This window comes from Cricetulus griseus (genome assembly GCF_003668045.3).
Source record: "Cricetulus griseus strain 17A/GY chromosome 1 unlocalized genomic scaffold, alternate assembly CriGri-PICRH-1.0 chr1_1, whole genome shotgun sequence".
In the NCBI taxonomy this organism is placed as follows: domain Eukaryota; kingdom Metazoa; phylum Chordata; class Mammalia; order Rodentia; family Cricetidae; genus Cricetulus; species Cricetulus griseus.
The window spans coordinates 149,713,149-149,740,631 of NW_023276807.1; the positions used below are offsets into that span (position 1 = coordinate 149,713,149).

At 35.0% G+C, this 27,483-nt stretch overlaps 1 protein-coding gene across 11 annotated transcripts in view; it reads right to left on the minus strand.

Annotated features, from left to right (window-relative positions):
* Epha5 (EPH receptor A5) overlaps positions 1–27,483 on the minus strand; it is a 323,256-nt gene that overhangs the window by 145,971 nt on the left and 149,802 nt on the right. For 10 of the 11 annotated variants that reach the window (XM_035453281.1, XM_035453280.1, XM_027390976.2 and 7 more), the window contains 2 exons: positions 7,044–7,199; positions 3,110–3,445 (listed from right to left, as the gene is read on the minus strand). The exons of the other annotated variant lie outside the window; for it this stretch is intronic. In XM_035453281.1, the coding sequence (XP_035309172.1) occupies positions 3,110–3,445; positions 7,044–7,199 (492 nt within the window). The remainder of the gene's footprint in view (positions 1–3,109; positions 3,446–7,043; positions 7,200–27,483) is intronic. 11 annotated transcript variants of the gene reach the window in all.

A 27,483-nucleotide genomic window follows, 5' to 3' on the forward strand; every position in this document is an offset into this window, starting at 1 on the left:
TTCCTGAGAAAGATGCACATAAACTTTGTATTGAGCATGGTATAAATGTGGGATTGGAGTTTAAGCACTACTCCTTGATGCTGGCACAAGTGTTTAATCTTTATCAATTAATTTAACAAATATGGAATGAAATGTAGTCCACTGAAGATGCCTTAATTTACCATTAAAAAGAAATGTAATGACATACAAATAGTAAAATTAAAATGAAATCTCGGTAATTAATCTGAGTTCAGAAACTCAAGAATACATTATCCTCATAATATCAAAGAAAATATAAAAAATTACATTTTTTTGAAACTTTAATGACTTCTGGAACTATATTTGAGTTCACATAATTTGAAGTAATGCAGAAATCACTTCCTGATTACTTTACGGCTCAAGAGAGGAGAGGCAAATGGAATCCATTGCATTTCATCAGGAAGAAGAAAACTTGAATCTCATAATAATCAGTAGAAGCTGAGTTGTAAAATGTACAGAGAACTAGCATGCCTGGACTCGAATAATGAGTCTTATGATCTGTATCACCAATAATAATTTCAAAATCTGAGGAATACAAATTCAATGATCAACTTATTCATGACTTCTCAAGACTTTTCATGCTTGGCTACATTATTATACTCCACATTCCTTGAACTGAATAGAAAAGCATTTTAACTTGAAGAAAGCTTTGCAATATAGTACTATATTGCATAACATTGGCTATTTCTAGATTGAATTACACAGTCTTAAAATTTTCTAAATTTTCTAGAGAAAGGGAGTATTGAAGAATTATTGAATATTCTATTATGATTAACTTCAATCTCTGTAGTTTGAATATGCCCATAAAGTAGAACCAGAAAATAAAGTTCACATTATATAGAACACGTGGTACCTTAGATAGATTGCTGATTACTGAAGAGGTTGGGGGGCTGTGGGTTTCCATCTAAAATAAGAGGTTATTCACTGAATGTTTTCACCTAAACAAATATTTTGGTTGTGAGCCTAGGCTTTAAGGGCTGAGCCATCTCTCCAGCCCTCACCTAAGCAAATACAATTCTGTAATTTGAATGTTAAGTTGGATAATGGCTATTTGTTGTTAATGTGACTTTATCTTGAATTAACTAAAACACAAACACAAAAATGGAACACACCTGTGAGGGATTTTTGCTTAATTTGAATTGGGAAAACCCACTTCTAATACTGGTCTTTGAGGTGTGGACATATCTTTAATCCAGATCTTTTGAGGTGGGAAGACCTGCTTTTAATCCAGACCATGCCTTTTGCAGGAAACTTATATAGGGACTTGAAAGAAGGATATATTTTTTTTGCCCACTTGTCAGCAAGTGTATACCTTCACTAGCATATAAAGCTCACTTCTTCCAGATTCCAGCATCTACTGAAGACAAGCTGAAACAACCAGCCTCTGCACTGAACAAGTACTGAATACTTGGACCTTCCTTTTATAAGCAGCCATTGTTGGATTAGATGTATCCCTTCATGTAAGTCATTCAATATAAATCTCTTTATATGTAGAGATAATCATTCATTAAGTTGCATTACTGTGGAGAACCCTATCTAACACAAAGTATTGGAAGTTTTGAGATGCTATTTAGAAATAGCTTATGGTTTAGCATAAAGTACATAATATGTGCATGTATTAAAAGTTTTAAAGCTTTCTCTAAATATGACCATTGAAAATTATTTTCAACCAAATAATTAAGTATATGTACAAGGCTATCATATGTGTACAATATTTTGTGAGCAGACAAATTTTCAAATTAATTTATTTCAGTAGAATATTTTGGTTCTCGGATGTGCTGTTAAATACCAAGGAGAGAGATAATATTGATAGAGGAAACTATTATGGGAAACCTAGCACTAGGAAAATTGCCAGGAATGCACAAGGATGACCCTAACTAAGAATCTAAGCAATAGAGAAGAAGTTACCTTACATGCACTTCCAAGATAATGAGATTGGTGACTACCTTAAATGTCATCCTAGAGCTTTCATCCATTAGCTGATGAAAGCAGAAGCAGAAATCCACAGCCAAACTCCTGGAGTGCAGTTATAGAGACGGAGGAGTGATGAGAAAAGCTGTCAAGACAATACTGGGAAAACCCACAAAAACAGCTAACTGGAGCAAGAGGAGGCTTAGAATGCACACCAGACTGACAGGTGGGGAAACTGTATGAGGTGGAATCAGGTACCCTAAATGAGGGTGTCAGTAACAGGGCTTGCACAGACTATGGGGCCCTTGGCAGTGGAACCAGTATTTATCTCTAGTGCATGAACTGGTTTTTTGGAGCCCATTCCCTATAGAGTGATATTCTTTCAGCATAGATACAGGGGAGGACCAGCACAGGAGCACATTCCAATGCTTTCCTGTGTTCAGAGATTTTTGTTCACCTGGTGAGTTGAATTCTTAGACCAGAATTTCATTAGAGTAAAAAGAACCCACAGAGATATACAAACTATTCATCAGCTCAAATGGGCCTGCATACCTTCTTTTTCAATATTTACATTTTTATAATTCCAAGACCGCAACTTGAAAATAGATGCTTTTTGAGCTTTTATAGAACCTATCAATTATTCTAATTTTATAAGTGAATTTGGCAAGAAAAAGCCCTCAATTCACATATTCTTGAATAAAATATAAAAAAGATCATTATAACTTGCAATGAAAATCCAGCTATGGTGTAAAGTAAGGAAAAAAATAGTAAATAAAGCAGGTTGTACAAATTAATTTTAAAAAGAACTACTCCACATTAGCAAAGCAACGAAAATGTAGATTTGCAACATATAATATATATATATATATATAATATATATATATATATATATATATATAGTATAAAGGGGATTACTTGAGAAATGTATGTTTAATAAAATAACTAAATAATTCATTAAAACATATGTCTCCTGTCTATGCTCTATGGATATTTGCCCTCACAAAGCCTTAAATTCTCTTGAAAGTAAAAATATACTTCTAGCTATAGTTTCTTTTAAGTATTAACCTTTTACACGCCAAGGACATTGTCTCATAGGACTTCATCTGTTAAGATCTCAGCTGTGGATGCAATTGACAGAACTATGTCTAAAATATAGTGTTGGGTTGGGCATAACACTTACCTGCTTGATTCGTGGTTACATTTACAGACACATACTGCCGGGTCTCTGGGCTCAAGTCGGACACTCCATTCACTGCCTCAATTTCAAAGGTATAGTTTGTGTGAGCAAGTAGGTCCACCATCATGACAGAGGTATTTTTCAGGCCGATTTGCTGGGGGAGGTACCTGACTTGACCTCCACACTCCTCACACACACCTGCATGGGAGCTGCATTTCTTGCATGCAATATAATATGACACATCTTTCCGTCCACCAGTGTCAGCAGGCGGAATCCACTCCAGAAAGACACTAGTTTCATTAACATTTGAGATGGCATTCCGAGGAGGTGAGGGGGGTCCTGGTTTGCAAAGTAAAGTAAGAAAAACATATTTAAGATGATATCAATTAGTGTCCTTGACCATATTATTCCCTGGCCTTAGGAAAAACTGAATTTATAATTAATCTTTTATGTCATATTTTATAAATTTAAAAATTTTAGAGTTTTATGAAGTAGCGGTGTTTATGCACAACAAAAAAATTATTTATTTTGGACTGTTATAAACTTATTTAATAGAATCAGATGTTTTTTCTTAATATGTATGTTCATAGATTTGGAGTAAATCTATCTACTGACAGAAATGTTACATAAACTTTATGTTTAAAAACATATTAAATTCAATTCTTTGTACATTGAATAGCTTGCTGCCTTTGTGAGAGTTTCAAGTAAATGTGAAATCTCTGTTAAACAACAGTATAGTAGAAGGACTTCTCTGGGTGGCTCTTGAACAACAAATTCCATTAGAAGTAATTGAATGTGTAGAAAGTGAACAGAATTTGAAGCGCTCCTGAAGGAACTCAGCTCAGAGATAAAAGCTGAAGGTCAAGCCCACTCACTGTTTATAAACTAGGTTCTTTCATTTACAGCAACTCAACTTCAGAATTTTAACGGAAGTTGGAAATTCTAGTAAAGATGATAGAAACTGAGTGCAAAGGGTTTAGTTTTGTAGAATATTTTCAATATTGTCGCCTGGCACAATAAGAAAGTAAATTCATGCAATTAAAAAGCTTTCATAGACTCTTGTCATTTTGGAATAATACTGTGACAGTTTTTCTAACTTCATGTAGTTTTTATTATACTCTTCATTTTATACATAGATTCAAATGCTTAGAAGTTTGTTGACTGTGATAACAACAGTCAATATCATTTTAACTGAAACCTAATTATCATGGACAAAGAGGAAATAAAATGAAATTTCTCAAATTTCAAATTGTAAGTATTTAAATATTTAACTTTTAGTCAGCTTTAAATAATATGTAATCATGTGTTCTCAAATAAACTTGGACTTTTGTTTGTTTGAGATCTAATGTTTGTCTCAGTAAATATTAAAGTGAATATCTCTGCATATCCAAGACTTACTCAGTACCTCTCCTTAATGGTGAAGTAATAGAGTCCTATTGTATTTGAATGAGTTGTAAGCACAAAGTAAACTCTTTAAAAATAATCTTGCTAAGTCAGCCTAACATTTGTGTGTTCCAAAATGCAACGCTCAATGTCTTTAAAAAAAAAAACAACATTAATCCATCATTTTTGATGTACATGTTTGCAAGTAATTTTAAAAGAAAACTAGTATTCAAGATATTTTTAATTACATGTAAACACAACTCTATATCTAAGGACTTGAGTTGCTTGCCTCTAACAATCCCCAAAATGCCCATCACTGAACCTTAGGATGTTTCATATGCATTCAGCCTTCCATATTTCTATTTCAACAGTTGCTTTTAACTCATAAACATTTCCTAAGTTATAAATAGAAGTATTATTATTTATTACCAACTTTGGATTATTTAATAGAAAAAATTGGAGCGACCTATTTTCAGGTTAAAAATGGACTTAACATGTGAGAAAGAAGATGAAATGTACCTTAAATGTGTCAGATTCCATTTTATTGTTACCAACTGATTGTATTTGCATGCATTTCTTTCTTTGCCCTAAATTAATATAATTATATCTATCTGGCTTCTTTTACTTAAAACTCTAGTAATAACACACCCACAACTGTAGGTCATATGTTGCCAAGAAAACAAAATTCAAGTGATACTATGAAGTACAAGTAAAATCAAAGGAATCAACTTAGCCTATGAATAAAACATGATGCTGCCTCAATAGTAGATATGATGTGCGTACGAAGGTATAGCTGAGAGAAGGATTCTTGGCTAAAGAATAGTCATCAGATTCTTGCCTTTTCTTTCTGTTTGATTTTTTCTATAGTTTAAAACTTTGTTTTCGGAGTTTATATATTAAAATCATAAATACAAGTACAAAGTGCCAATGGCAGAACAAAATTAAACATCCTCCTCTCAACATCAGACAAGCCATTAGGGGATCATGAGAGGTTGTGGTACTCTGAAAACACACACACACACAGTCAACATGGTATTTTGTGATCAACGACTATGAATTATTCCTTTGAATACAACAATAGCAATTCACAGAGCTGAAGATGGAGAAAATGTGAAGTCTGTGGTCTTTAGTGCCAAGGGAGTATTATGTAGCTCTTACCACCAAATCATAGACACCTCGAGTCCCAAATTAAATAAATAAACAGAAGTGTGCATTCATATTTATGCTAAAGAGAAGCAAACTATGGCTGGATCATTTAAATAAATCTACTAATACAGAACTTTGTGAAATGTATGAGACGGTCCGGTGCCATATTTTCAGTGTGCTACTCTTTACTTATCCACCTGTTTCCTGTAATTTCATATTTTTTTTACATCTTACATATTGAATAGTTTGAATTCCACTAAAACAAAAATTATATAATTCCAGTAAACTATCAAGACAAAATTATGTATACTACTTTAACATATATAGAAGGTATTTTGTGACTAGTAATCACTTATTCAACAAAATCCTAACCTTGAATTACAAAGAATGGTTTTTCAGTTGTGTATGAAATTCAGCCACTGAAATTTGTTTAAAATCAACTTGTGATTATTTTATATAAAGTCATCAATACTATTTTCTGTCTATATACTGATGATAAAATTTATAGTATTATGAACGTTACTGAGTATACATACATTACCTGGGAACTAACAAGTGAAGTGATGACCCCAGAGATGCACATTGTGAAAAAAGATATATTTACTTTTCTTCTTTTTACATACTTTCCCCCACTTATTACAGACACTTTGCTAATGAAAAATATCTGTAAGTATAGTCACCAAGCAAGCAAATATGTAATTAGCCCCATTGGTTTTCCTGGAATATATTAAAATTAGAAAAATAAAAAGTTTGGCTAGTTGTGCATCTGTGCACTACAAATACTGAAATTGATGGTTAATATTTATCTACACTAATTATTTGATCACAAGCACAGCTTTGATAATGGCCAATAAGTGACTAAAAAAGATTGCTGTTGCATGAAAGCCTAAGTTGAAAGTTGGATTTCATATAGTATTCTAATCTTATTTGCCACCTTGATTGTCATGCTCTCAACACTGCCTGCATATTTGGCAAAGACCTCTGGATAGACCTACAGCTTAGTGATGTAGGCTAGAACTTGTTGAAGTTGCCATTTGTTGTGTAATTATTAGTTCAGAAAACTATCTTCTAAAAGCAGTATATAACTAATCTGATGTGAAAAGACAAAACGATTTGCTGAAGTTGAGAATAATAAATTAAGCCAAAAATAAAAGTAATCATTGTTTATTAGTGCTTGGGATGCTGAGCTTAAAGTGAAGGGGAAAGGATGCTCTGACAGTCAGTCATAAGAGGAAATTTAGTTTTTAGTGCTCATCAGAGTAATTTGAAATGTGTAAAAGACCTGCACTGTAAAGGGTACACGTGCCTGTTTTAGAGGGAAGTGTTAACAAAACACAACAGGCTCCATCATGCTGTTTCTGCAAACTGGTGGATGAGAGCATCACCAAATAGCCATGGGGTTCCTTACTTGTGCATGCCATTGTGGGCGGATCAGATTCCCTCCTGAAATAATCCTTTTCACAGACACAAGAGGTGGAAGCTTCCTCATGGGTGTAACTGTGAGGTGGACATTTGCTGCAGCTCTGGCTGTGAGGAGAGGCTTTGAAGAACCCAGGTCTGCACACTGTCAAGAGAAACGAGAGACTAAGCTTTTCCTGGGAACAGAGGCAGGTCTTGTTTGTGAATAATGTATTATTTTGAGTAGCATATACACAACTTACAGAGAAGACAGTATTTGCATCAATTTCAAGAATTTTCCAGAAGCTTCCTGATCACACATATCAGACCATCCAGAAAATCAAATGTTCAAATTAGCATATATGGAATGCACATATTTTAATTGTCCTTATGCTAATGGAGCGTGTAAAACATTATTTTTTTATAAAAGACACCTACTTGTATGTGTTTACAATGGAAGCAGTCCAGTAAGTATGACGTTTACTCTTTATTAGTAAAAACATATTAAAGAAATACAGTCTAAATCTAGACTGGCATGTAACACAACTGTTTCTAACTTCTATTATTAAATTTGTAAATTAACAGCTAGGGTTTGCTTGGTGGATATTGTACCATGCTACTAATCTTAGTGGGTTTAAAGAGATATGAGAAGAACCCAGAAAGAATTGGGTAGCTAGACAAGCCAAAAAAGCATGAGCTCTGCATTCAGCAAGGAACCCTTCTTTAACATACAAGATAGAAAGTAAATAAGGAAGATAGCCTACTACAATCTTGGGCCTCCTCATGCAGAAACACAATCAAAAAATGAGTTCATACATATTCAAACACACATCCCCCCCCACACACACACACATTACACATACAAAAACACAAAAAGTTTGAAATTTTGATTAATGAGTATATACTAAAAGATTCTCAAGTTTTACTATAATACTTAATTATCTGGGATATTTTCCAAATGATACAGAGGTTTCAAGAGTATCATATTTTTGGCATTTGTTGCATTTTAAAGATGTGTTTTGAGTTACTAACTCAGGATTTATGCATTCTAATCTAATAAATATATACTACAAAATTCAAAATAATTATACAAATGGAAAGCAAGTCTTATTACTCAGTTTCATCTTCAGAGCAATTATCCCAGTGATTAATCATAACAGGTGACAGTAAGTTCAATGGATACTTAAGGGGATTGGTGACAGAGCCTGAAGACTGCCACTGCATTCCACAGAATCAAATAGAAAGTGTTTGCTGATATTTGTTTCAATGCTTTTCGTTGCATAAGCTTCTGAAATACCTCCTTGACTCTAAGAATGCCATCGAAGTTCATGTACTCCCTTTCCTCCAGTGGCTTCTATCAATTTCCTATTGCTCAGATTTGGTCAACTTTAAGCAAATATACTGAGGCTTTGAATAATTGGCTTATTTTACTTGTAGCTAATATATTTTACTTTTTCCAAGCTTCAAGATTCTCTACATAGACTGAGATGTTTATTGAAGTATCAATGCAATTTTGTTGAAGCTCATAAATGCATTTGTATTTCAATTGGGATAGACATAATGAGTTCAGGGTAATTTTCATCTGCCATGAATGACCTCAGGTTTTAGTAATCCATGCTGAGGCTTTCTGCCATCACTCTGAATAATCAGGAATTGGCAAAATAAGGAGGTACTATTTTTTTAGTCCATCTAATTATGGTGATAGTGAAGCCTTAATGCTCTTACAAATTCATAGCAAATGTGAAGGCATTTGAGAGATAAGAAAGGCTTTTTGATAGCATTAGGACATTCAAGTAGTTAAATGATTAGAAGATTTAAATATTATTTTACTTATAATAGGATTGCTGTATCTGCCAATAGCATACTTAGCTGTTATCCAATTTTTCTTCTATTATCCTTTTAGTACAACTATTCTTACTTCAAACCACTTCCTTTCAAAGACATGAAGTGAAAATCCACATATTCTCCCTATCTGATTCATGTTTTATTGGAGAAACTCTCTTTAAGTTAATGAATCATTATATTTTTGTTGAATTATATCTTTTTATTTTTGAAAGCTATTTATATTTTCTTTAACTCATTCTTCTCTTATTACTTCAGGTCCATAGTTTACCCTCCCTCCTCTCCTTCTAGTCCTTCCCGCCCGCCCTCAAACAGATCTACTCCTCCATTTCCCTTCAGAAAATAGCAGACCTTCAGGGATATCCACCTAACATGGCATATCATGCTACAAAAAGAGTAGACATACATATTCATATCAAGGTTGGTTGGGTGTCCCAAAAACAGGCAAAAGAGTCAGAGACAGCCCCTACTCCTGCTTTTAGTAGTTCCACTAGAACACCAAGCTACAACATCTTAACATACATGCTGAGAACCTGGCTCAGACCCATGCAGGCTCCCTGATTGATGGTTCAATCTCTGTGAGCCCCTACCGGCTCTGCTTGGTTGAGTCTGGAGAACTTGTTCGTGAGATGCCCTCTACTCCTCTGGATCCTACAACACCCCCCTTCTTAGAGTTTCCTGAGTTCCTCCTAATGTTTGTCTGTGGGTCTCTATATCTGCTGCTTTCAGTTTCAGTTGCTGTATGATAATACGCTAGGCTAAAGTCTATGAGTATAGCACAGTATTTTTAAGAATCATTACATTGATTGGTTTTTCAATCGTATCTGTTTCGATCCTTGTCTCTGGGTTATCCAGGCTCTAGTTCCTGGCCATCCACTGTCTACCATAGATGCCCTCTTCAAGTTGGACCACCATTACCCTCACTCATCTAGTAGGCAGGATAAATTGTAGGTTGAAATGTTTTGTAGCTGAGTTGATGTCTGAGTCCAACAACTGGAAAACTTTCCTAGTTACAGATGATGGCCAGTTCAGGCTCTGTATCCCTCATTAATAGAAGTCTTCTTAGGATAACACTGGTAGATTCCAGGCAGTTTCCATTGCACTTTCTTTACACATCACCCCAGTAATACCCCCCATTCTAGTGTCTTTCCCATGAATCTCTCCCTCTATCCCCGATACCATATGATCCCTCTTGTTCCCATCTCCCCCTGACCCCAGAGTCCATCCATGAAATATTCTCTCTCTCTCTCTCTCTCTCTCTCTCTCTCTCTCTCTCTCTCTTTGTGTGTGTGTGTGTGTGTGTGTCTGTTTGGGTGTGTCTGTTTGGGTGTGTGTGTGTGTGTGTTTGTACACACAAATGCATGGGTAAGTGACTGCAGGTCAGAGGACAACTTACAGGAGCCATTTTCTTCCTTCAGCATGTCATTTCTATATCATGACCCCAACTCTTGTTTTTAATGAGTAACTTTTAACACACAGGTTTATATGATAAAGTATATGCTGCTGTGATAAATCCCTATCATTGAAAGTATGGATTAGGCAAAAAAAAACAATGTATGTAATATGTACTTTTTAAATTTTTTTGCCTCTCTTCTGTTCATTAATTCATTGAAATTCTTTGAGGATGATAAATGAGCCAAAAATTGTGCATGGCAATGGATAAGAAAAATTATCAAAATGCCTATGGACACTCTAGGAGAATTTATTGAATCACTCTTCAGACATATGACTATGACAGGAACAATAAGATATCTGAATAGATACATACCACTCACAACTAATGAGAAAATGTTCCTCTCATCAGTTCAGTGAAATGACTTTGTGGGTTAAAGCTTCTTCCACCAATTTTTTTGGTTTTGTGAGACAGGGTTTCTCTGTGTAGCTTTGGAGCCTATCCTGGCACTTGCTCTGGAGACCAGGCTGGCCTCGAACTCACAGAGATCCGCCTGCCTCTGCCTCCTGAGTTCTGGGATTAAAGGCGTGTGCCACCAATGCCCTGCCTTCCACCAATTTTCTAATCTGGAATTGATCATTAGATGTCACTTGATGGTAGGAGATCATCAACTTCCACAGTCTTTTTCTGACTTCCACATTTGTTCTGACACACACTCACACACACACACACACACACACACACACACACACACACACACACACACACACACACGGGCATGTGCATGCGCATTAAAAACTTAATAAAAACAAGGCTCCCTCAGAAAGGTGAGTGTGAGTCTCTGATACTATTTATTTCAGAGAGGAAACTTCTCCAATTGTATAGTGTTTAGCAAACTTTAAGAGAAAGAAGTCTTCTGAAAAGATGTAGTAAAGTATTGAACATATAAAGGGAGAACATTAAATTGAATGAATTAAAAAATTTATTGTAAAATGTATAAGAAAAAAATTACATCAGGAAGACGTCATCATTTACGATAGTGTGTGTGTGTGTGTGTGTGTGTGTGTGTGTGTGTGTGTGTGTGTGTGTGTGTGTGTCTCACATGCTGTTTTATTAATTACAGATGGTTCTGAGTTTACCTTCAACTGTTTATATTGTTCAATTTTGCAGCAGTAATATAAATTCAATAGAAACTATATTTTGAATGTTTAATTTGGGTATTTTTCCTGGGCTGGAGATATATGATATTCCCCTCAACATGGGAAGTGGAATTTAGCTTCAGCTCCCAGTCAATTCAATAAAGTTATTTTACTTAGCTATAATATAATAAGAGTTTTTTAGCACATTTAAGGTAGACTCAGCTCAGCTATGATCAGAGTTAAGATTTTTAACACTTTTCAAAATTAGTACATATTAAATATGGCACATAAAGTATTTCATTGAGACTTTTAGTGTATGCTAGGTAAGACACTGATGAGAACCCCACCAACACTTTAATGACACCTACGATCCTGCCTTCCTCTTACCATTTCAATTACTATTTTGTAGTAGCATTATGTACTTAACAATATTTTCAACCCATGATTAGTTATATAGAGTTTAGATCATCTTACAAGGCATACGTACATGAAACTGTTTACTTGGATTAAGGGAAAGTTTTGAGTATCAGAACTTTGGAGGTTCACAGTGAAGTCACAGTTTTAGGGAGGGTATGTGGTAGTCTTTTTTTTTTTTTTTTTTTTTGGTTTTTTGAACAGGGTTTCTCTGTGTAGCTTTGGAGCCTATCCTGGCACTCGCTCTGGAGACCAGGTTGTCCTCGAACTCACAGAGATCTGCCTGCCTCTGCCTCCTGAGTGCTGGGATTAAAGGCATGTGCCACCAACGCCCTGCGGTACGTGGTAGTCTACAAAGCACAGTTTAAGAGTCATTTCACAATAGCACAAGGAATGTATCAGAGATAGCAAAAAAAAAAACAAAAACAAAAAACAGTTGAACCTTTTTGTTACTGCAGTGACTCAGACAAAGAAGGTGTTGTAGATAAGATTAGGCAAATTCAAGGATCTCATGACATATTTAATGAATAAAATGAGCCAGTAGATCGTTTTTAGAATGAATTGAAATATCTGCAATAAATAGTACTGAAAATGTGTGAGCGTTTTTCTCAGATTGGCAAACATTTGGTATTGAAAACATTGAGGAAAACATTGAAAAATATTTAATGCATTATTCAGGTTGACATGTATAAAAGCAGCGGGAAAATTTTGTGGTTTAGTGGTAGTCAAGAAAATTATTTCAATTTCATAATTACTCATTCACTTTAAATCGTAACTCTAAAACTCAATACTACATGCCATAAGATGGCAATCATGCTGTTGTTAAACCTGACTACATGCCACTTAGATGACAATAATGTTGTAGTTAACTCCTGGTTTACTCTGTTTTTAAACAACAGCATATATATTTTGCAGATGCTTTTCTATTTTTTCAAAGTGTTATAAGCTCTGTTTGTCAGGTGATAGTTATGTAATGTGTCTGTGTTGAAATAATAAAAGTCATTAGGAAGAAGCAGCATGTCTTTTTATTCTTATATCAAATCACCAAGATATACAAGATTGTATTCATCCTACATAATCTTTTGTCCTATAAAGTAAAATCTGTCTTAGCTGACAGAAAAGATCCCTGTTTGAATCTGGAACCTGTTCTTACTTTCTGAGAAAAACCTTTCAAGTAACCACAAAATTTGATACAAAAAGTCCGTAATTATGTATGTAGTTGCTAAATTGTTTTCTTCTCACACATGGATACAGTTCTTTAAAACATTTCCTCATAAACATAAAGAATATAATTCTGTTAATTATTATCCTAATCATATAACTCCAGTTCTTCACTTTAAATCACAGGTGGATACACTCTATACTGAAACAGTTCATTTGAAGCTGCTTCTTATTGAGATTGTGTTTCCCACTTGTTCCCAGCAGCTGTGAACATGCTCACTTCAGGGAAACACTGGTGCTAGTCACTAAACATCATATGTTCTATACATTTCTATATAATACTTTATTTTAAACTCTTTCAGATGGGGTTTCCTGTTACAATCTCCATGCATACAATTGGATATAATTTTCCTGCACTTGACAAACTTCTTTTCCATCTCTTACACTGAAAACAAATCATTTCAGGTGAAAGTGAGAATGAATAAACTAATAGTAAAAAGTTGACCACCAAAAATGATGCAAAGTTAAAATGAAGGCATATAGAAAACAATGAGTTTGTTGATTGTTAGTATGTGCTTTCATTATAGCATTTATTGCTTATTGTTTGAGAATTTTTACACATGCATCAATAGGTTTCCATCAAACCCATCACCTACACCCCCTTCAACTTCTCTCATTTCTAGTGACCACTCTTTCCTTCTAATACTATCCATTCTTCTTGTTTATATCCACTGTTTCTATTTAGTATTGCCTGCATGTGCACAGTGTGGGATCATCTATTGGAACATGACTGTCTCTGTTCCCTGTCTCTCACCCTACATCAATTATGAATAAGTCCTCAGTTAGAGATTGGTCCTCATGAATTCCATCCCTGTTTTTGCTTGAATTTGCAGGTCTTAGGCAGGTAAATAGAGATGCTGTGACTTTGTGAGAAAAATGTTCCTGTCATCTGAGAATTACTTAGTGTCTATAACATAAAGAATGTAAAAATTTAAATACCAACACAACAAAGAACCCAATAAAAATGCCTCATAAAGCTAAACAGAGTTCTCAAAAAGGAAGTACAGGTAGCTATGAAATATATATTAACCCTCACTAAAGACCAAACATGTAAAAAAAAATGGAATCCTTATCTCACTCAATACTGTAAACAGATGTTGTGGACAAATAAGCTAATCTACCATTCATATTTTCACTCCAAAAATTGAGGTTGTTGGTGTCTGATAGACACCTCAATTGTTAAGAGCCTGTGATGCTCTTACAGAGGACCCCAGTTCAATTCCTAGTACCCATATGTCAGCAACAACTATCTGTAACTTACATTCCTGGAGATTCAATAATCTTTTCTGACTCTTCAGGCACCAGAAATACATTCACTCTTTAATGTATATGTTTTGATCTATATTTTTTATCATAACAAACTCTCAAGTTAACATATTTGCTTATTGAACAGCTAGGTGAGATACAGTTTAAATATTAATCTGAATGATTGTGTTTTAATTTAAAGAAGAGAATAATGGCTTGTGCATGAGAACAGAGCATCCACTGTTTATAGCATAAGGTGCTGAAACTTAGCTTGGTTACCAACTTTCATTGTCATTAATTCTAATTGTGAATCACGAAGTAAATTGTCTAGCTTATGCAATAGGATGCCATGCGAGGATATAATCATCCAGTATATTCGTATTTGTTACAAAAGGAGATATATGAGGAAAGTCTTGTTATTAAAAAGTAAGAGAAAAAACATTTTCTATTTTGAACATTACTCTCTCTCTCCTTGTCCCATAAATGAAGTGCATTGTTTCAATGAACAGCCTGGTGAAGATGATTTTTGTAAAAAGCATAATGTTTAAATAGTTCCAAATACAGAATAAACCATCTTACATTCTATAAATGCTTTAATGATGAAGTTTTCTTCTTAAAAATTGAACAACTACAACAAAGGAAAAACTCATTCTGGAGTCATGTCACAAAGTCATCTGTTGCTAATATAAGTTCCATTTAAACATTGGCAACAAACTTTGAAAGAAAAAATGGATTCATTCTGATAAACAGAAACATTCTATGTTTAAAATAAAATCTTTAAAATGTTTTCCTTGATTACTTGTGAGAAAGTTTACTTGTAGTATAGCATATAGTATATTTGTTGTTGATGTAAACTCAAGAATTATAGAGAGCACTAAAGACAATACTAGATCTAAGTCAGTTTTGTATTAATTGTATACCAAGAATTAAAATGAATGAAGCCATTAAGAACATTTCAAACCATGTGTACAATAAGCTACTCTTTTGAATTAATAATCTATAAATATGCACTAGTAACTGGCTAATGTAGCTTATTCAGTAAGGTTATCATCCATTTGCCGTGAATTTTCAATGGGCAAATGTCTTATTGGGTCTTCGATTGAACAACTACACATTCATACTCAAAATGGTGTTTCATTAGCGATTCCATTTTTTATATTTTTATTTAACTTAGAAACAATCTTACATATCAATCCCAGTTCCCTCTCCCTCCCATCCTCCCATGCCCCTCACAGTCATACGCATCCATTCCCCAGGCAGGGTGAGGTCATCCATGGGGGACCATCATAGTCTGTCACAACATTTGGGGGAGGTTCTAGGCCCTCCCCTGTGTATCTAGACTGAGAAAGTAGCCCTTTATGGGGAATGGGCTCCCAAAGTACATTTGGGCACTAGTTCCACTGTCAGAGGTCCCATAGATTGCTCAGGCCTCCTTACAGACATTCACATTCAGGAGTCTGGGTTCGGTCCAATACTAGTTCCCCAGGTTTACAAATAGGGTCATGACCTCCTACTTGGTCAGGTCAGAGGTTTCTGTGGCTTCCCTAGCATGGCCTTGACCTCTTTACTCTGCACTCCTCCCTCTCTAAAACTGGATTCCAGGAGTTAGGCTCAGTGCATAGCTGCACATCTCTGCTTCTGTTTTCCACTGGCTACTGGATGAAGGCTCTATAATAGCATTTAAGAGGGCATTGGTGGCAGCACTCGAGAGGCAGAGGTAGGTGGATCTCTGTCAGTTCCAGACCAGCCTGGTCTACAAGAGCTAGTTCCAGGATAACCTTCACAGCCATAGATAAACCCTGTCTCGGAAAAAAAAAAAAAAAAAAAAAAAAAAAAAAAAAAAAAAAAGAAAGAAAACAGAGGCCATCTTGGCCCACTAACTTGTTAAAAAAAAAAAAAGATAAAAAGATAGTCATCAATCTCCTTATTGGGGAAGGGCATTAAGGTAGCCTCTCCACTATTGGTTACATTGTTAGTTGGGGTCATCCTTGTAGATCTCTGGAAATTTCTCTAGTGCCAGATTTCTCTTTGAAACCTATAATGGCTCCCTCTATTATGGCATCTCTTTTCTTGCTCTCCTCGATTCTTCCACCAACTCAATTTCTTAATTTTTTATTTTAATTAGAAAGAAAATTATTTTACCTGTCAGTCCCAGTCCCATTCCCTCCCCTCCTCCTCTACCTGTCCCCCCAACTAACATGCTACCTATCCCATACCTTTTCTCCTCCTAATGAAGGGTGAGGCCTTCCATAGGGGGTCTTCAAAGTCTGTCTTATTCTTTGGGATAGCGCCTAGGCCAACCCCCTTGTGTCTAGGCTCCGGGGGTATCCCTCCATGTGGGATGGGCTCCTAAAGTCCATTCCTATACTAGGAATGAGTACTGATCTACTACAAGAGGTCCCATAGATTTCCAAGTTCTCCTCACTGACACCCACATTCAGGGGGTCTGGATCAATCCCATGCTGGTTTCCCTGGGACCAAGAGCTCCCCATTGTTCAGGTCAGCTGTTACTGTGGGTTTCACCAGCCTGGTGTTGACCCCTTTGTTCATCAGTCCCCCTCCTCTGCAACTGGATTCCAGTTCAGTTCAAGGTTTAGCTGTGGGTGTCAGCTTCTACTTCCACCAGCTGTTGTATTAAGGCTATACAATGTCATATGAATCAGTCATCAATCTCATTATCAGGAGAGGGCATTTAAGGTAGCCTCTCCTCTGCTGCTTAGATTGTTAGTTGGTGTCATCTTCGTTACTCTCCAGTCATTTCCCTAGTGCCTGATTTCTCTCTAAACCTATAATGGCTCCCTCTATTAAGGTATCTATTTTCTTGCTCTCCTCTATTCTCCCCCACAACTCAATTTTTAAAGCCTTCATTCAGAAAAGCTTTAAAGTGCATTGCACAGTTTTCTATTTTTAAGTATATATGTTTATCATTGTTTAGTTAACTTATTCTGTTCTGTGCTTAATAGGACCAGTTTTATATGATGTTTCAACTACTCCTCAGATTTGTTTTGTCTCTTATCTATCAGGAAAAAGAATCTAATTTAAAAACAACAGCAGATCTTGACTTGTTTTCAAAAGCCAAAGTAGGAAGAAAAGGGGAGTCAGAAAAGTAATAACCTCAAAGGCTGACCAAGTCCCGATGCTATGATATAGAAACAGATTTTATGGTTGTAATCTGGACCTGTTAGATTGTTTCAAAGCCTGCTTCTTCTCCATTGTCACTTTATTATTAGCATCCTGCCACATTTCTCAATTTAATACATTCCTTCTAATCACATGACAATAAGGCACATAAATAAATTGGCTTTACACTTCTTAGTTAGTCTTGGTCAGTGACTGAAGGACTGCGCAGATTAAGATAATTTCACTGGCATAGATATAAGATAAGGTCAACAGTATTCATTCATTCCATTTTAAGAGTACAAAGCTAAGCAATACAGAAATTCTTAAAACCAATATGCTAGGGATATAGATGTTCCAAGCAGGAATATGGTAACACAGCTAAGCTTTCTCAGCTGTGCTCTGCAGCTGGGGGCCTACCAAGGTCTGATCACAACAGGAATACTCTGTGTTCAGAGATGGGTCAGACATCTCTTAGAAGGAACTGTTTTTCATCATCACTGTCTTCTCCAGATTATTACTACCTTTTCACAACCAAACTAGACACAGTGTCTTCTCTTTTACAAAACAATTTTAAGATGTGTAGTCACTTCCAGTCATGGTAACTTCACATCTCCCAGTATAATGAAATTTATAGTACTGTTCCTATGAATGAGCTATTTTTGTGCTTACACACACACACACACACACACACCACACACACACACACACACACACACCACATATATATATATATATATATATATATATATGGTTATATGGATATATATGCAAATAGATGACATATATGAATAAATTCATGGCATATACTAAACACTCAATAACTTTTAAAGTCACTGCATAATTTTTATTACTATTTCAGCATACTGTCTCAATGTTTTCCCCTGTCAATTCAAAATGGACTCATATTTCAGGATTCTGGAAATGTAGAACTAGAAAAGAACATAAAGGCAGCTGACATATAAACATACAACAGAATATAAATAATTCTCAGAAATGACTCAATAATTTTTATGTGTTTCATGGAAAGAACAATAATAACTGGAGATAGGCAAGGCTTTCAGAATATAACAATAAATACAAATTATCAGATGAGTTTTAGAAATTTTATTTGATCAAGACCTAAATAGATGTAATGATGTGCCTAATATAACCTACTACTTTCAGTCATAGCTTCCTTGCTGCCCTCTACACAATGTATTATAAAGCTTTTCTCCAACATATAAAAAGTCTCTCTAATATTTATTTTCTTTCTAATGCTTTGCATATGTGTGTACATCAGTGGGTATGTGCAAGTGAATGAAGGTTCTTGTAGAGACCAGAAGATGATATCAGATACCCTTGAGCTGCAGTTAGAGGTGATCATATGCCACTCTAGTAAATGCTGATAACAGTACTTTTGTCCTCTGTAAGAACAGTATAAGCTGTTGACACTAAGACACATCTCATGCCCCAAAGTAGCATGACTTCTAGTCTCAAAACAGTATGGTGGTTTGAAAATGAAAGGTCCTCATAGCCTCATATATTTGAGTGGGGAGTGGTACTATTTGAAAGGGGGTATGGCCTTGTTTCAGTAGTTGTGGTCTTGTTGGAGAGGGGTGGATGGTGTGTTTTGAAGTTTCAAAAGCCCACGATCAGTTTCTTTTTTGTTGTTGTTGTTGTTTTTTGGTTTTTTGCTTTTTGTTTGTTTGTTTTTCGAGACAGGGTTTCTCTGTGGCTTTGGAGGCTGTCCTGGAAATAGCTCTTGTAGACCAGGCTGGTCTCGAACTCACAGAGATCTGCCTGCCTCTGCCTCCCCAGCGCTGGGATTAAAGGTGTGTGCCACCACCTCCCAGCCCATGATCAGTTTCTCAGTTTCTACCTGTCTTTGTCTCTGTCTGTCTGTCTGTCTGTCTGCTGTCTGTCTCTGTCTCTGTCTCTGTCTCTCTCTCTCTCTCTCTATCTGTCTCTATGTCTCTTCCTCTCTCTAACTCTTTCTGTCTACATGCAGATGATGATGTGGATCTCAGATACTGTTCCAGTGGCATGGGTGTCATCATGCTCCCTGACATGATGATAATGGACTGACCTTCTGAAACTATTGGCAAACCCGAGTTAAATGATTTATTTCATAGGAGTTGCCTTAGTCCTGGTGTATCTTCACATCAATGGAACAGTGGTTAAGTCACAGAGTTAATAGTATGCTAAATTATTTAAAGCACTTTTATCCCAGTGGCTTTTACTTTTTCCATTATTGCTGCTATTTCATATACCTGACGATTAACTTATTAACCTTTTTATTCTCGGACTTCAATGTTCACCACACTATGGGATTATCAAAATATGAGTATGAAATCAGTAGAAATAAATTCTCTATTAGAATTTAAATTTATAGGAGATTAAAACACATTGTATATTTTTAGTATCTGCAAAAATATGTAAAGCTAAACTGATATTTTTCTCAAACATAATTGATACTATAAGGCAAATACTATAAATATATCTGGGGATGTTAAATGATATAGCACATATTAATTTTGTCAGACATTGTGAAACACAATATTGATTTTTAGAAAAATACTATGTCCTAAAAAGTAAACAGTCATCTCATTAAGAAAAGCAATAAAATGTATAATTAATAGATAATAATCAAAGCATGTATAAATTGCAATACTTCTAGATTCAAAGTATATATATTTCCCTTTTTTTTGTACTCTCTAGTCTCTTCGGTTCTTTATTTACAGTGTGAACACTAGCTGCTCTTCCAAAGGTCCTGCATTTAATTCCCATCAACTACATGGTGACTCACAACCATCTATAATGAAATCAGGTGACCTCTTCTGGCCTGCAGGCATACACACATGCAGAACACTGTATTTACACTAAATAAATAAAATCTTTTTAAAAAATCCAAATTGTATGGTTTTGTTGTGTTTATGGTTTTTTTCTGTAGCTGCCTTATTATTTAAAAGATGAAAACCAAATGATTCATATTCACACTTAGAATGTATAATATGAAACTTTACTAAGACCAGTGAGAGGCTCATCTGGAAAGAGTGCTTGTTGCCAACTTTGGAGACCTGAGTGTAATCCTCTCTCATAGTGGAAGAAAAGAATGTATTCCTGCAATTTCCCCTCTACATGTCACCTTGTTAAATCAACCTGTATGTGTGTGTATCTGTGTGTGTATGTGCATGCATGCCAGTGCACCTATACACAACAAATTAATAAAAACAAAAGTTTACAACATACTTTAAAATCTTGTATATTTGCATTTATTTTATTTAATGGACTATCACCTTTTATACTTATCAACATTATGTTAATATCATACATTTTCTTTATACATACTATAAAATTGACCACTTATTTCATCTTTTACTCTTTGAAATGTTTTCTCTATATGCATTTCTGCATTTTTAACAAGTCTCATCTACTTAATTTACATAATTCCTGAGAGTTTATTCCTGGTCTGTTTGTTTACTGGTTCTTGGTTCAGAAATCTCATAGCCAAGTCTCCCTTATATTCAGTCATTTTTGTATTTTTTTTTTTTTTTTTTTTTTTTTTTTTTTTTTTTGGTTTTTCGAGACAGGATTTCTCTGTGTAGCTTTGAGGCCTATGCTGGCACTCTCTCTGGAGACCAGGCTGGCCTTGAACTCACAAAGATCCACCTGCCTCTGCCTTCAGAGTGCTGGGATTAAAGGCATGCACCACCAAAGACCTGCCATTTTTGTATTTTTACTTTCCTTGATTTTATTAATGGATCATGGCTTTTCTTGATGACAGAAAGTGTATAATAGCAGCTGTATAATTTCTCTCCTTCTTTTTGACAGTGAGCTTCTACATGACATATATTCTCTGTGTCCTTCCTTGCTTTCCCAGACTATTCATTCTGGATACCTTTCATATCCTCTTTAGACAGGAACAAGCTGGTGTCTACCTCCTTCCTATCAGTAGGTGGTGAAATTCTGTCTGTACCTATGTCCAGTTAGTCTGAGCAGAGCTGTACTAAAAAAAAAAAATGACAGCATGCAACATGTAGACTAAACATAAAATGCTTCTGCCTACAGATTTTAAGACATTTCTAATCCAATCATCATTTTAAGAAAATCATGAAGAGACACTATAGGCAGGTGATCTTAGTTCACTGCTTGGCTACAGCTCTCACCAAGAACTAGCCTCTCCTCTCAATGGAAATGGAATTCTAAGCTTTGCCATCTCCAGTCTTTGAGATGCCTTGGCTGGAAACATGCATAACAGAATGAGGTAGCTGTTCATGTCAAGCACTAATGAAACTGTTAATAAGAAGACTAACTGGAACATTTGGTCAACTAACTTTTGGAAGAGTTACCATTCATCTGTAACAAGAGGCCACTCCAATTGTCCTCCCTAAAAAATCGTTAAATCAGAGCCATCAAATCCTATGAGCAGTCAGCTTCTCTCAAACTCCCCTGAATCCTTAAAAGATTCTAGCATTTGACATATTGTCAGTGCTTTCAACATTGTCCCTGAAACAATATTCAGCAATTAAAATATTCAATACCCCCCATCTCTTGAGTTCTTCTTCATTTATCATCTTCCTGTACCTACTCCCATCAGTCAACAGTTCTCAGAATCAAATAGCAATTCCCATAGTCAAATAGCACCAGGTGATTATCAATTCCAGCAAATTATATCTCAACTTGAAAACTTATTACCCAACTTTTTCACCTCCTTACATTCTCTGACTACAACAGTTTTCTCGCTGCAAAAGTTTCTAGCATCTATGATATTCTTCCCTGCTGTTGTCATTTCCAATAAGAAAACACATTTCATTGAGTATATTCATTTCAATTTCCACCTCTGTTAGTCTGTTAGTGTTCAAACCCAATCTCTATTTTTTCTTTGATGTGTACATGTGAAGTTGAATAAAGTTGAAAAAATAATGCAAAAACTTCCAACTGTTAATATTTTAAATTCAATATACTTTTAATGACAGCCAAGAATATACATTTCACCTTGCTTTTCTCATGAAGATATTTCATGGTTCTTATGCTACTGCTCTTGTCACTCCTGCTTAATTCTCAGAGACAGAGACCAGAAACTTTCATTGTGATTAGACTAGTGTGAACTCAACACTTAAAAGTTAAGGGAGTCTTGCTTATTTTTCACACATGTTTTATTATCATGCACACTTTCATAGGATATTGTCTTCTATTAGTTTTATATTAAATAAATGAGGTCTAGTTGGTGTACAGCATTACATTAAGTGTTCTTCATGGTTTTGGTATAAAAAAATTCACTCTCTGCTCCATCTTTCCTGCTCCTCCTTTGTCTCATCATTCATCTTAGTGGCATTAGGAACTGTGCTTATCTTGCAGTATTCTGGGTTGTCCAAACAGCTTTACTTGTAAATGTTCACTGTGTAATAACTTGTTGATGAGGTTCAGGTCCTCTGGCTTTTGTACACCATCAATAATTGAACATTTTATGTGTTTGATGTTTTTTGGTGACTGGAGATATATCTGAGAAATAAAGAACCTTTGCTGCTGTTGCAGAGGACACAGATTTCATTCTCAGCAACAACATGGCAACATGCAAATATCTGTAACTCATTTTCAGAGGATCCAATACCCACTTGTGGTCTCTGTAGACACTGGACACACACTTCAATACTTAAATACCCAAACAAAATAAATGATGCAATAATTCACAGTAAAAACATTTCTTTTGGGGGTCTACACCTCATCTTTACTGACAATGTAGCTAACATTTAGTACTTAAAATAAGTCAGTTGCAGAACTTTCTAGATAAATACTTCAAACAAACACATGGAAACCAAAAGAATTAACCCAGTTCTTGAATGAATGTCACCAATTATTCTTTTGTTTTAAAACTGAGTACAATAAATTTATGTTAAAGCAATTAATAAAAAACAGATATATTTTATTATTAAACTTACACTAGATGAATTTTTAATTTTAATTTTAATTACCTCCTCACATCTGATTCTTTGTCATCCTAGTAACTTCAGTCGAAATGTCTCAGTATGACTTTATGGCTGTATAAACAATGTTTGTCTCTTTTTTGTCTTTTATTGAATAATGTATTTTAAATTGCTCTAAAAAGTGATACCATGGGAATTGAGAGTGTACCAACGGATTCTGAAAGGCATGATGTTTTTTAAAGAACAAAATGTAAAAAGAACAAATTACCATGTCTCTACTACTTTAAGATCAACAGTAGATTTATCTTACTCTCTAGTGTCTTTGTTGCTAATAATCATACAGCTCTGGTATTTATATTATATATGAATATTGCCCTTTGATTCTTGGTTCTTCCCATAAAATAATTTCTAATAATGATAGTACTTAGGCTATGTGACAGCAAAGTCAGACGATTTAGGTTGTTTCACTGCTCCTTGCAATTGTAATGGAAGGAATATGGTCAATATTCTTAAAGCCCATAGGCTGCTTGCCTTTTGAAACTGAGTGTGACAACATATCCAGTTTGCCAAGGAAAGGATCTGAGAAAAAGTTGTTTTTCCACAGAACCAAAAAGATTTTATAACCTAATGTGCAAATATAGAGTCTATGAAATAGAGACTACAAATCTGGTGTTCTAAAATGGCTATCTTTTAAAAAAAAAGTCTTCTACGTAAAAAAAAATGTGTAGCATGGGCTGTACATAAAGGATAATAATATTTTTTTTTTAACACGAGGGCAGGGAGAGAGCTCAGCCATTAAAGTACTTGCCTTGCAAGTATGAGGACCTAAGTTTGGATCCAGAGCACTTATGCAAAAACAGCCAGGTGTTTTGTAGGAGACAAAGCCAACCAAAGTCTATGGTGGGAAGCAGAAGGTGCTCATGGAGTACTTCCCATTACTATCTAAGGAGCAATGGCAGTTGGTGGATCATGGAAATGGAGAATAACTTTTGTTCAGGGATTCCCCCCACCCCCAGAAGCTGCCAGCGCTTCAAAATATGGGTCCCATGCTCAGGCACATGTAGGCAACTGAAAATTGATTAAGTAGATATTAAGTTAAAAAGAAACAAGGAAAGAAAATAATAGTATGCGAAGTTAGGAGGAAAAATAGAAAGTATATGGGAGGAGTTGATGGAGGGGGTAAGGGTGGATTGGATTTAAACACATTTTAGTTATATATTAGTGGTAAACATAATATTTATTAAAAAGTTAATGTTACAAAAGATATGGTATCTTAAATGCCATAATCTAAATAATCTATAAAGTAAATGATGAAATAAAATTACCCCCCAAAAAAAATGCCAGGAGTGGTACTGCATGTCTGCAATCCCACCCAGTGCTGAAAATTCAAAGAAAACTGTATCCCTGAAGATATCTAGGTTGCCCAACATCAGGCTTGGTGGGAAACCATATCTCAAACACAAAATGTTGAAAGTATTTGAAGAAGACACTGTTGTAAACAACTCTCCCCCACATATAGGCAGACAGAAGCATGATGAGTGACAAGCAAACCATAAGGGCAATCTTGCATTCATGTGTTAATTTTGTAAAAATGTATGTTACAAAATGCTTTGAGAATTTTTTCATATGTCTCTTTTATGCTCTGCTAAGGCCAAATAAACGTGCTGACTAAAAGATTTTAACATGAGATAGCTACAAAGTTCCAGGCTGTAATTACTGCTTTTCTAAATCTGAAAGGAACAATTATGGCTAAAAGGTGGATACCCTACTTTCACATCCCAAGACAGAAGGTCATGGACAAAGTAGGTCCTCATAATCTCTTTGAATACTTAGAAATAAATGTTTTCAAATAATTTAAAACATTTTACTAGAGTAATAATGTGGTATATGCATCCAAGTAAGAGGTAAAGTCTTATAGAAATGTATTTCTTGTCTTGCTTTCATCATTATATTCAAATTTCATTGCATTAATTAGTGTATATGTGTGTGTGTTGTATGCACACATATTTGTTGTTTGGGGGGGCATCAGACTACAAACAGACATGGGTCTTTTTTTTTTTTTTACTATGTGGGCCCCTTAACAAACTCGGGCAATTAGATATAACAGCAAGTAACTTCGTCATCTGGAACATCTCCTCAGCTTTATAAGATTATTTTTAAATTTTTGATATCATACTATAATTACATCATTTCTCTCTATTCTTTTCTTTCACTGTTTTGGAATGGCTGCTTACTCAATGACACATAAATGTATTAGCATAAGTGATTAAAATATAAAAGGCATTTAAAGAAGACTTTACAAAATAGAAAAAGATACTATTCTTTGTTTATCTTTTTATAGAAGATTAAGTAAACAATTAAATATTTCCCCAAATAATCACATAATATCATGTATCAAGTTTTACCTGTGTGTTCAAATATACATCCATAGGTGTTATCATCCAGGCAAACCTGGCCCTGCCCTTTGGCACAGTGCTTCACCTCTCTGTGCATGGGAAGCAGTAGTCTGGCTTTGTTCACAGGTGCTAAGATTATAAATTAATTGCATTCCTTCCTTCCCTTTCCTGTCTTCAAATCCCGTTCATATATTCCTCCCTACCATCCTTCAAATTCATGGCCTCTTTTTATTTATTATTTTTTATTTTTACAGATTGTTATTGTATGTACACACACATATTCCTATTTCAGAATAATTTGGAATGCTACACAATTTGCTAAGTTCCATGTTTACACAGCATCTGCTTTAAGGAAAGCTTGCAATTCTGCAGCTTACACCTGCTACAGGCTATCAAGCAGATATAATTGAAGTTATGTTAATGGGTGACTTTTAGCTGCAATGTTTTCATTTATTTTAAACTCCCTAGTTCTGATTTTGGCTTTTGAAGAGTGGTTACTTAATATAATTTCATTCATTCATTCATCCATTCATTCCTACATTCATTCATTCTCAAGTCTAAGATTACCCTATCCTCTATGCAATGTACTAATGTGGCTTTAAAGGCAACTAAAATTTATAACCATTTTTTCATTTGCTTTCCTCCTATGTATTTTTATATCTATATATAGTGTTTGCAAAATCTGTTTTCAACAGGTCTCCTCCTGCTCTGCAACTGTACAGGCACACATCTGTGGCCTATTTAAGTAACCTACTGCACCCATTGGAACCATTGGTAAAGCTATTTACTATACTCTAAAGAGCAGTGCTTTCTGCCTTAAAGTGTTCACATTTAAACACACAGACATTCTCAAATGAAAACATAAAGAAATAAAAACTCAACGATGCTACTAGAAACAAGCAGTTTCATCACTTTCTCAAAGAAGTCCCTTGGCATGGATAAACCTATAAAATATTGTCATAGGATATTGTGTAAGAAAAATAGCAGTAAAGCTTATCAAGTTTTTTATCTCCTGTGTTTAGAAAAATTGTAGGGCCTTTTCCAGATGCTGCTCTTCTATTTCGGTTTTTATCACTGAACAAAATCATATGTTTTTGAGAGTAGCTGGTAGAGTTCTTGACATCTGGCTATTGTCTTTATTCACTGATGATGAAGGCAGAACAAGACTTCTGTTAGCAGGCCTTGCCCCTTGGGCAAAGCATTTTCTTTGAATTTTTTCCTTGTATAAAGCTGTATATTAATGTTTTTATCTCATTCTATACTTGAAGTGAGCAGTGCCAAAATTTAAACGAATATCAGACCTATAGGAACCATTCAATTGTTAGCATTATTACCATTATTACCTTTGATTTATCAAATATAATTTGTGATTAGATAAATTGCTGACAGGATTGGCCAAACTTGAGTGTGAAAAAGAAAATGTTATGTTCACAAGGATTTCATAATTAAGAATGCTATTGTTTTAGTCCTTTTAGGGCACATGATCAACACCACATGATTGCAATATGTGCTTATAACATAAAGAGCATCAAGACAAGAACATCAAGGAAGATAAAGAACACATCAATACCCATTCTGAAGTTCCTCTATAATTAGTGTCTTGCTAGATACAAATTGCAAGAGAAATAACAATATCAAAATGATGTATATATGATAAATCTAATTTAATATTATAGCATTATAATTGTCCCAACATATTGTTGGTTTCCTTTAGATGTGATACAGTTTTTAAAATATTAGAGTCTAAAAGAACACAACAGAAAATACTCTCAATTTG